The sequence below is a fragment of the Staurois parvus genome, unplaced genomic scaffold (genome assembly GCF_062004578.1).
Source record: "Staurois parvus isolate SC_StPar_1 unplaced genomic scaffold, SC_StPar_1.0 ptg000048l, whole genome shotgun sequence".
NCBI lineage: Eukaryota > Metazoa > Chordata > Amphibia > Anura > Ranidae > Staurois > Staurois parvus.
Window position 1 is genome coordinate 2,629,490 of NW_028317844.1, and position 12,217 is coordinate 2,641,706.

Sequence of the window (12,217 nt, forward strand, 5' to 3'; positions counted from 1 at the left end):
CACTTTTCAAGAATTGAAGAATAAAAGGAATTCGTTTTTTTGTTTTAGATAAACTGAGATATTACCAATTGGGACATTTTGTCTCAACACTTCCTCAGCCTCTGAGGATAACGGGGGACATGCTCCCATTTGAAAGACTGCTGAGCTCCAAGACAAGTTGTGGACATATAACATCTAGGATTTATAAGATCCTAGTTGAATTGGAGGGAGCTGGTTCACCGTCGTTCTTGGAGGGTTGGGAAAGAGAATTGGGTATAAATATGATCACCAGAAGAGGAAAATGTTTAAGTTAATGCACGGGGTGACAAACACGAATATAGTTGAGATGAATTATAAATGTTTGTCTAGATGGCATTGTACACCATGTGTGGCACATAAACAGAGAGAAGTATCACCTTTATGTTGGAGAGGATGTGGGGCAATAGGGACAATGGCTCATATATGGGGGGAATGCCCAAAAATTCAGTTATATTGGCAGGAGATAATTTATCATATACAGGCGATTTGGGGGACATTTATCCAGAAGGATCCATGGGTACGTCTTTTCTATAGAACAGAGTTGTCAGTAAAACAATATAAAAACAGTTTATTATATCATCTGACTGGTGCAGCAAAGGGTTTAATTCCTAGGTTTTGGAAGGCCCAGGATCCAACAATGAGGGATTGGATAGACAGATTAGAATATGTTAGTAGAATGGAGGAACTTTGTTACATAGAGAAAGATGAAATGGAAAAGTTTACAAAGATTTGGGGTAAATTGTATGAGTTTAGAACTTTAGAAAAATACTTAAAAATTAAAGGTCCCCTGATAGTAGTACCAGAGAATTTAAATGGTTAAAGAGATGTATACATATGACTAGATTAGTAGGAGGGGAAAGAGAGGATAAAATGAGATTGTACAGGGGTGTGTTGGGGTGGGTATGGGGATAAAGTTTACAGTGAAAGAAATAAGTATTTGATCCCTTGCTATTGCTATTCTGTCTCTCAGTGTTACAATACACCTACCATTCGATTTTTAGACTGATCATTTCTTTGGCAAACATTCAAAATCAGCAGGGGATCAAATACTTATTTCTTTCACTGTATATGTATGATGTAAAAAGATTTATGATGGTTTTGTAAGGTATTTTTTTTCTTAAAAGAAAATTTTATAAAATATATAACGGAAAAAAAGCCCAAAACACTGCAAAAGCAACCCAGGAGCTACTGAAGGAAAAGAAGTGGAATATTCTGCAATGGCCGACCAAATCACCTGATCTCAACCGAACTGAGCATGCATTTCACTTGCTGAAGGCAAAACTAAAGGCAGAAAGACCCACAAATAAAGAACAACTGAAGACAGCTGCAGTTAGAGCCTGGCAAAGCATCAGAAAGGAGGAAACCCAGTCTTGGTAAGGTCCATGGGTTCCAGACTTCAGGCAGTCATTGCCAGTAAAAGATTCCCAACAAAATATTAAAAATGAACATTTTATTTGTCCAATTACATTTGAGCCCCTGAAAAAGGAGGGACTGTGTATAAAAATAGATGCAATTCCTAAAATTTGTACTTGATATTTATGTTCAACCCCTTGAATTAAAGCTGAAAGTCTGCACTTCAAATTCATTTGTATTGTTTTGTTTTAATTTATTCTGGTGGCATACAGAGCCAAAAGTATGAAAATTGTGCCTGTGTCCAAATATATATGGACCTGTGTATGATAAAATTTTAATGGTTTTATCTTTAATTTTGTGTTTTATTGAATGACTTTGCACCGATAGAGCCTCAAACCTGAAGGAGCGTTTTTCTCTCCTTTTTTCCCTGTGTATGTTTATTGGGGGATGTAGTGCTGTGGTTCCTCTTCTGACTGAGCTGGTGCACGGGTATGCTGTTCCTTCAGAGCACATGCACCCGTTATATCACCAGCTGTGTGAAGTGGCCAAGACTCACGCGTGACGTCATCAGCAGCTCGGTCCATGAACCCTGAAGGAAAACCAGGTGAAGATGGAAAGTAAGTGTGTGTGTGTGTGTGTGTGTGTACATATACACACACAAATATATATGTATATATATGCACACATACATATACATACACACACACATACATATATACACACACATTCTATCTTTTTAGACCATCCACTAGTTTATGCCAACAATAAACAGAAATTGTATCAAATAAATTGTATCTGTGCCATAATAAAATCACCAAGCACAGAATAAAGCAATGTAAAAAGACAAATTAAAATTTATTTTGACATACAAAAAATTAACAGTTTTTGTACAGGTATCTTCAGTAATGCACAGATATGCAGAGACTATGTCTGAGTATAAATACACGTGCTGCCATATTGCTGTATCAGATACAGGTCTAAAAATATCAGCTGAAACACTGAAGTCTTTTCTTTGAAGCAGAATAAACATACGTATCCACAATTGTTTTCCCATCTATTCTAGTTTGGTAGAAAATGTAAAAATATCAACACATAGAACAGTTGTTCTGTATACAGCTGCATAATTCTTGTCCCAGCCAGGTGAAGATCAGAGAAATGATGGAGAAGAATCAATGGGTAACATTTTCTCTTTGTTTGGAGTCTCATCTTTGTTTGTTTGGGGGCTGTATACTTTGTACCTCTTCCCTGGTTTTCACCAAAACCATAACGGACACCCTGATCACAGCCAAAAGTGTATATATCTTTGTTATAAATTAAATTTTCTAGTATTTGATTTTCTGAAAGACTTCTGGCTCAAGGAAACAAAAAATAAATACATGGACACCGTTTGATTCAAGAAAATCAGGGAATATAAATACAAGGTTATCATACTGAATGAGAAGAAACAATGTCTACAACCAGGAAAGAAAGACTTTGGTCCTGGCTATGATCAGCACAAGTGTAATTCCTGTTCATCACCATCCCTTTCAAGTTGTGAAGCAGTCTGGTCTACCATTCTCTGGGTGCAAGTTCCATCAGAAGATAAAAGTTCTTTATACATAAGCACGTGGTCTCCTCACCCTATGCCAATACTGAGCTTTTAGTCCCAAAGTTTGATGAGGCCATCCCATCCACATGTGATAACTTTAGATGTTTCATGTGGGTGCCATACTGCACCTATGCAAACTTTATCATGAGCTTTCAATCTGCTGTACAGTTTAGTGGTCTTCCAATCCCAGATGTTCAGCTTTCCATCAGCATCACCAGAAACCACATAACTAAAAGTAATAAACGGTTAGAGGATTTAAAATGATATTACAGATCCACTCAATTATCTCCTTAAATTTAACAAAACACTGTGTATTTCTAACAGTGCAAAGTGGCTAATTTTACTGATTGATTAGGATTCTTTCACACAGTCATCAACAGTTCAGTCACATTTTTGCTAAGAAAAAAATTATGAATAATGATTCAGGTTACATTGGGTTAAGGCCCCATTCACACCTGCAAATGGGGTCGTTTGTGATTAGATGTGGGAGGACCCAGCAGGGGTTCTGAGGCCAGAAGTCCCAAGGAAAGAAATAGGAGGCTTACAGCTCCCACAGCTTTTTGTGGCTGCTCACATAGAATTGCTGATGGAGCAATTACCTGTGAATGACTGACTCTGGACACAGACTGTCATCCATTTACATTCACAAGTACATCGGAATGAATTGCTGTCCAGATGAAAAAAAAAGGACAAATGGAAAGTCTGTGTGAAAGCGCCCTTAAAAGACATTATAAGCCTGCCTACTTGTACCTTGCGTTTTTAACCTGCATAAGATGTACAATGATCAGGTAGTTTCATGGTGCCATTTGTTGGCCTGTAAGCACAGCCTATAGTAGAGTAAGTTACCACACTCTTTTGTCAGCAGTTTCTGTTTATGCATGCAGCATGGCACTGCACAGGTCAATACATGACCTAAGTCAAAGAACTGACACATACTGTGAAGAAACTAATATACCACAATCCCCAGGTCTCTTAGTCTAGTGCTGGTTCAGGCGAGAGATCACTACCAAGTGATCTATATTCCAATATAGAGAAAATGGAATTGGGACCATCACTCCACAGCATTCATGGATTCCAGCAAAGTAAACATTGGGCCATGCACATGCAATCATGGTTGCTTAATTAGAGCGTAGCAGGTACAACAGTTAGTGCAGCACCAATTATGCAAGTAGGCAGCAAAGCAGCAAAAGTGGATAACAGTTAATAATAGCAGCGAGGTAAAAACATCAAGTTCCAATCAGTGGTGAAGAGTGGTGTAAGTGAACTGCACCTGATCCCTCCGAGATAGCCGCTGTGTAGGATGGCATTTCGGTATGGGGAAAGGAGGACCATTAACTTCCATGGTATGTCAGGATTATTAGGAGCTCAAAGAGGAAGGCCTCAATGCGAAAACGTGATGAGCTCCTGATGCAACAGGATAACACTAAATCCCAACTCCAATCCAGTGCAGTGAGAGTAATTACTTGCTACGGGGAACAGTGGGAGGAGGTGCGTGCAATCCTATCCAAACATTGGAATATTCTAACTAGGTCCCATGGATACTTGAAATCGTAGGCCCCAGACCTCAGTTGGTAAAAAGGCAAGCAAAAAACCTTGGGGACGAAGTAGTCCAATCTGAAATTGCATGTGCCCCTCCCAGGAACTAGCTTACTGATTTTCCCCCCTTAAGAGGAATATTCCCAAGTAGACATAATTTATAAACATGTGGACAAAACTGTTCGATTCACTGATGCGGACAATCAGAACATATACTATATCCAATAGTTGATTAACTGTGGAATGGCACAGGTTTAGGTTTTATATATTTTAGAATGCTGTGCAAGAAATTGTATGTTGGAAAACCAAGCGCCAACTGAGTGTCCGCATCGGTAAGCGTCTTGGGAGTAGAAGGAATGTCAGGACAAAATAAGACAAGAGCCCTTTTTCATGATGCAAGACCAGATGGTCTCCAGGTTAAGGGGTTCTATGTACTAAACCTACCAAAACGCAGAAGGGTGTTCCAATACCGTTTTATTAAGGAAGGAAAAGGAATGGATTTTCTGGTTGGGGACACTTGTACCTAAAGGACTCAATACAGAGTTAAGTTTACAGATCTTTTTGGACCCTTGATGTCCTCTAATTTCTTTGGGTCCTCAATTTCTTTTTCTGATTACCTAATTAGTTATTCTATTATTTAATAATATAAATATTTTTATTTCTCCTTGTTGATTTCATAATAGGTCTTGTAAATTGCTGACATTGGTATTATTTTGCACTATACTATCAACAATTTGGCCATTTTCTTAATGTTTGTGGCTAATTATTTGTAAACTATTAATTCTTCTCTCCTCATTATTCACCAGCTTATTATTGATTGTGTATAAAATTGATTGAACTCCTTATTACATGATATATTACATTTTCTTGTTGAAAACAGTTATGCACTCATTCTATTTTATTATAAGTATTCCTTATTCATGATGACAGTTACTTACTGTAATGGTGACCCTTAGTGGACAATCAATTTTAGGACACCTGTAGTCTCTATATAAGTGGGCAAACCCACAGCTGCCGTGTCCTGAACAAGCTCACGTGACCTGGTGAGCGAAACACGTTGATGTTGGTACATCATTACGCCCACGCTCTGTGGTCACTCATGGCAGATCATCTTTCCGCTCCGTGTTAACCACGCTGCTTTAGATGGGCATCAGATTTGGTGGATGTCTCAGTTGCAGAGGAGCTCATGCCTTACAATGCTATATTGCTCTAAGCTGGGCCAGCAACCTTTGAAACAGCAAGGTTAACATTTATGCATCCCGCAGCGGGTGAACTTGGATGCACATGCCCTGGAGAGAGAGAGAGAGTGTGTGTGTGTGTCTGTGTGTGTGTGTCTGTGTCCTCACGCGTACAGGAAGTGGTTGGAGAGACAGCCCTCATTTGACACAACGGAAGTTAATGGGCCTCCTTTCCCCATACCCAAACAGCGTTCTGCACAGCAGCTATCTCAGAGGGATCAGGTGCAGTATACTAACTTCACTCTTTGCCGCTGATTGGAACTTGATGTTTTTACCTCGCTGCTATTATTAACGATCATCCACTTTTGCTGTTTTGCTGCCTCACTGCTGCCTACTTGCATATATACTGCTGCACTAACGGTTATACCTGCTACGCTCTAATTAAGCGACGCTGATTGCATGTGCATGGCCCAATATTTACTTTGCTGGAATCCATGAATGCTGTGGAGTGACAGTCCCAATTCCATTTACTCTATATTGGAATATATTTGGCACATCCTGCTTGGCTGCCCCCGTGAGACACATATGCCCTAAGCTCATATTATCCATTCTTAGCAGGTGTATGCATGGATGAGTGTGCCTGTGAGCCTGGGCTGGTTCTTTTTTTTGTTTTTTTTACATATGACAATGTTCTCTTATGTGTTTTTAATTGTGTATGGTGGTAGTGGTTTTTCCTTTTTTTATTATTATTGGCTTAAATAAAGTAAGCTTTTTATCTTTGTAATGCCACAGTAGGTCACATTGGAGTCACATTTCCTGTTCGGTTGCGAGTCCTATGGGCTCTGATACCGGTCCCTCTTTTTGGTTATAGTATTTGGTCTCTGTGAGCAGTGCCCGAATTAGTAATATGACATAGGCGAGACAGCTATCACTTCATTTACTCATTATCCACCTTATTTTAAATATTGTAATACTGATACTTTTTTCTACCTGCGAAGCAGGGAGAAAAACAGCCATATAGTAAAAGTAAAAGCACCAGCCATAAAGTAAAAGAAGCACACTTTACATATTGTTAGGCACACAGTTAACCATTTGATTGCCCCCAGTTGTTAACCCCTCCCCAACCAGTGTTAATAGTACAGTGGAAGTGTACAGTATTAGCACTGATTACTGTATTATTCAAATTGTGCCAGATTTTGACAGGTACCTGCTCCCACTTTCACTGGGACCGCACAGGCAATCGGAAGCGGAAGTTGGAAGTTGTCCTTCCTCCCCACATTCTTCTGGGACACGTGACAGGTCCCAGAAAGACTACGGAACCATTTGCAAGGCGGAGCGCTACTCGCGCATGCCCAGTGGGCACACGGTTGTAAAGCCGCAAGCTGTCACAGCTGGTTGCCCACACTTAAGATGCTGGTAAGAAAGGATGGCCGGTGAAACCAGTTGCGGTGAGCACGCCATTGGAACGTCGGATGGTAGAGTGGTTGTTTTGTTTTGTTTTTTAAAGTCAGCAGCTACAGTTATTGCAGCTGTTGACTTTTTTCAGATCTGACTGGAGTTCCACTTTAATTATTGTCTCAGTTATTGTTAGAAACTAAAATAAACTTGGTATACAGTTTAAGATACCAGGCCTGCAGAGATTCAACTACATAAAAAAAAAAGAAAAGCAATAATTACCTCATGTCTGGTGAAAAGTCAACTTGACAAGCATAGCCTGCAACCATATGACCCTTAAAAATCTTCTTTTTATTCAGCCTGAATCTATTTTGCGCGCCAAATATTAAAATTTGGTTGTCCATTGATTGACATGCCAGCCATTTACCTGGGAATGAAGTTGAACAATTCAGTAAGACAACAAAACCTTAACCATTGTTTTGTTTAGAAGCAATACACCAATTTACATTAGACAGCAGAACTGTTCCCCAAACCAAAACAAATGGATATTACCTGTATAGATTATATAAAAGCAATTATTACATTCATAGCTAACCACAAGTATACTTTAATTGTGATATTTTAACTTTTAACATTATGAGCTCATTGCTTTAAAAAAGTGCCAATATAGGTAAAAAGGGCTGATTTGGATTACTACAGAGAAACATGTAAAATATTGAAAGTTCTCCCTTATTTTTCAGTTTTAGTGCCAAAATATTTTGAATTGAATTTCCCATCAGTTTGTTAGTAACAATGGTCAACAGGACAAATACAGTAAGTGAATATCACCAGTAGGGGCACATACATCAATAAAAAACAAAACAAACAATCTTGACAGGGGTTCTAACTCTTCTGTACTCTATTTAAAACTAAAACATTTTAGCTGTACTTACATTCCCATCGTTTCTGTTATCTCTCTAATGTGTTCAGAACAAGCTGGTATTTTGGCAGTTCTACTTTTTCTTTTTTTGACAAAGTAATAAGGTAAGTGCAGGTCAGTGTGCCAGACATAGCTTGGGGTTCACTATTGCTTCACTACCCCAGAATCTGTCCACTTTAACTTGCATTCTACTTACCATTAGGAGAAAGTGTAACAGCTGGCATTGAGTGCATACTTGGCTCTGCTATGTATTTGAAATCCACAGGGATATCCCTAAAACAAAAATGATATATCAATGAGATATATAAAAACTCTTAGTTTATCTTTTGTGACCTGACAAGAAACCCATGGGATCACCTTTGTCCATATCTGGTAAAAATATGTACACCTGCAAAAATATTGTCCGCCATGGCATTCCAAGGAAGTCACCGTAACCTGACCGTAATTAAAAATGCCTCAAATTTCGCAGTATTGCTTTATGTTACTGGAAGCAACACTGACAAAATTAAATAGCTTAAGGAACAGAATCCAACTCTGAAAATGAGCTCAAGCTGTTCAAGTGTAATTACAGATGCAAATACACACAACACAGGAAAGGCAACAAAATAAAATCTAGTTTGTGAGAATGAAGAATAAGGACCATATGCTAAAAAAAAAAAAAGCATATGGTTTGATAGGAAAATAGGTGAAATTCCCAATGATAACAAAACACTGCACTGATAAACTATGCATTCATTTGTATACCATGTATCTTTGGATTGAAAAAGTGATTTTTACCATGAGACTTACCACTCCCAAACTCTCAAGCTTTTATCATCAGAAGTGCTTACAAAGCGTCTGTTCTCATCCACAAATGTAATGGTGTTGACAGCTCCCAGATGCCTGTCATACTCTTGGACAATTTCTCCTGTCCGAATATCCCACTGGAAATTTAACAGACAATCATTACATGGACATTGATTAACTGAGTCCTGCTAAAGCCAACACAAACAAAAAAATTTTTTTTTTCCGAACAGAGAATGTATTTGTAACATGCACAGTCCTTAAAATAATTAAATGAACATATTTACACTCTGCTTTAAATGTTAATTTTTAATGAATCGTTATAAAGGGTTTATCCCCATATGCTTCTAAATGGCACATGAAGTAACATAGCAGTACGCACACCCAGGCTTTTCATGGTAAAGGAGCCTTATATCTGGATTCTACCAAAAGCACAGCAAATCTGGCATCCCAGTTCCTAAAGATTAAGACAATAGGACTTCGCTGAAATTATAGTATCCCAAAGTATTACTAAACCCAGGACCCTGCATTCACTATATCTGGTCTCCCACAGTACACAGAATATGGAAATGCAATTATTTTAGTAAATATAAACTGCTAAATACTTTTTCTGATCAGCAGTTCATAGCAGTCTTGTGACCTTTGACGCTCTGTCTGGGCAGTGCTGATTGGCCCTGTGCTGATCACATACACCCTACAAAAGAAAACTATCTAGCAATACACAATAAACTGAGCATGTGCAGAGTGACCCCCTAGATCTCTGCACTAGCAGCAAATATACTGGGGGCAATAGGAGAAGGGGAGGATCAGAGAAAATGGGATCAAACAGCCATTTCACACAATGTGTAGCATTAACCCCTTAGGTTCCACAGTGAGTAGAACAAGTATACTTTACTGCATATACAAACTGTTGTGGGTTTAGGAACACTAAGTCCACACATTTTTTTCTAACTTATTTGTAACTTCAAATGTGGGGGCGAAAACATAATGACTCATTATAAATCAAATAGTGGCTACCTGCTTAGAAGGCACAATGGATATGCCTTATGGTTGCCATAAATTGTTGTATCCTGCCCACTACATGGCATACCTTTAAACTACAGTGCCTTGAAAAAGTATTCATACCCCTTGAAATTTTCCACATTTTGTCATGTTACAACCAAAAACATAAATGTATTTTGTTGGGATTTTATGTGATAGACCAACACAAAATGGCACATAAGTGTGGAGTGGAAGGAAAATTATAAATGGTTTTCAAATTTTTTTACAAATAAATATCTGAAAAGTGTGGCATGCATTTGTATTTAACCCCCTTTATTCTGATAACCCTAACTAAAATCTAGTGGAACCAATTGCCTTCAGAAGTCACCTAATTAGTAAATAGAGTCCACCTGTGGGAATTTAATCTCAGTATAAATACAGCTGTTCTGTGAAGCCCTCAGAGGTTTGTAGAGAACATTAGTGAACAAACAGCATCATGAAGGCCAAGGAACACACCAGACAGGTCAGGGATAAAGTTGTAGAGAAGTTTAAAGCAGTGTTAGTTTATAAAAAAAAATCCCACGTTTTGAACATCTCACAGAGCACTGTTCAATCCATCATTCGAAAATGGAAAGAGTATGGCACAACTGCAAACCTACCAACAGGGGGGAGGAAATTTTTGAAAAAAACGACTTGTCCAGGGACTAAATCGGGGCCCCAATCTACTTATCCGTCATTACAATCTACTTGTCCTGATAAATTTTTTTTTTTTTTTTTTTTAACTAAAACCGTATTTAAATCGGAAGTGATTTTAGGAATGTCTGGGGCCTAAAAAAAAAAAAAAAAAAAAAAAAAAAAAAAAAGGGCTTTATTGCGACGTAAGCATATAATATTTTTAACTCCCCCTCCCCTCCTTGCCTGTCTCCAGCACCGCAAACGGGGACTAGCAGAGAGGGGGAGGACCTTGCAGTGTAATGAGCACCAACTGGCTGCTCATCAGGAATCAGGAAAGGGAGGGGGGGAGTCAGGGCTTATACTTTATCCCTTTCACTGATAGAACCGTTTTGCATTTTTTGCACACGTTTAAAAAATCATTTTAGGCCTGAAGATTACATAAAACCCCCTAACATCATATATTTTCTGAAAGCAGAGACCCTAGAGAATAAAACACTGGTAGTTCCAATTTTTGATGTCGCCTGATTTTACCGCAAAATTTTAGTAAAAAAAATACAAGTAAGTTAATTTTAGGGGACAAAAAAAAAAGCAATAAATTACCTTATTTTTTTTGTAAAATATAAAATATGAGGTTCCAGCGAGTAAATAGATATCCAACTTGTCAAACCTTAAATTTGTGCACGCTCGTGAAATGGCGACAAACTTCAGTACCCTATATTTTCTATAGGTCGAAACTTTTAAAGCTCCTTATAGGTCATCAGTATAGTGTACGGAGGAAGTCTGGTACTACAATTATCACTCTCATCCTGGCGTGCGTGGGGATAGGTGACATGAGTATTGCAATCGTTTCAAGCGTAGGCGCCCCAGCGTGTGCTTTTACATATGTAAGTGCTTATATGTGGGGGTCTCAATTTTCTTTGAGGGTTGGTATGGTATGTGCTTGGGTGTAACTTTCATTTTTTACAATTAAAAAAAAACAAACTTTTTTTCTTCATCACATAGGGGACGAAGTCCCCAATGTGATGATTTTTGGTGAAAGGTTCTCTTTGAGACATTCAAGGTCTAAAGGGCCCTGCATGTCTCCCCTCTGCTCCACTGAATGTAATGTGGTGCACATCTGCACCATATTACATTAATTCCCAGAGATCTCATCGGGACCCGGAAGTGCCATCCGGGACAGCACAAGAAGGGGAGGGGAAGGGAGTGGACTCGTCCGCTCTTCTCCCTCCCCTCTAGCCGACGATGGGCAAGCGGAGTCCAGGAAACCTCAATTGTCATTCAAAGTATGAGTACGCTGATACCTGAAAATTGGCCTGGGAACAAAAGGGGTAAAAGTGCCCGGTACTGATGTGGTTAATAGCAAAAAGTGAAAAATGTTTTTTTTTCTCAAAATTGTCAGTCTTTTTTTTTATAGCGCAAAAAATAAAAAAAGCACAGGCAATCAAATACAACTGAAAGAAAACTCAATTCGGTGCAAAAAATGGCCTGGTTAGAATGGGGGTAAATCCTCAGGAGGGCAAGTGGTTAATGATTGGTTTGTATGTATGTTTCTCTTTGCCACCACTAGATGTCACCATGGTGCGATCCAGGGCCTATATGCTGAGGAGTCCTTTGTCTTGGGGGAGGCACCTCCCCTTGTTGTTGTTTCTCCACCCGGTGCATCAGGGCTGGTCGATTACACACGACCGGCTCTATTCATTTCCCAGCAGTACTTGAGAGGAAGTGGAGGGTTGAGCTGTCCACTTCCCTCCTCTCTGGGCTAATCCATCTTGACCTGTTACTGGCGTTGCC

General features: G+C 39.0%; 1 protein-coding gene across 1 annotated transcript in view; it reads right to left on the bottom strand.

Annotated features, from left to right (window-relative positions):
* Window positions 1-2,207: 2,207 nt before the first annotated feature.
* Window positions 2,208-12,217, bottom strand: part of CDC40 (cell division cycle 40) — a 98,197-nt gene continuing 88,187 nt past the window's right edge. The window contains exons 12-15 of the mRNA XM_089664662.1: window positions 8,777-8,910; window positions 8,184-8,260; window positions 7,351-7,495; window positions 2,208-3,188 (exon numbers count right to left, since the gene is read on the bottom strand). Of these exons, the coding sequence (XP_089520788.1) occupies window positions 3,011-3,188; window positions 7,351-7,495; window positions 8,184-8,260; window positions 8,777-8,910 (534 nt within the window). The 3' untranslated portion in view covers window positions 2,208-3,010. The remainder of the gene's footprint in view (window positions 3,189-7,350; window positions 7,496-8,183; window positions 8,261-8,776; window positions 8,911-12,217) is intronic.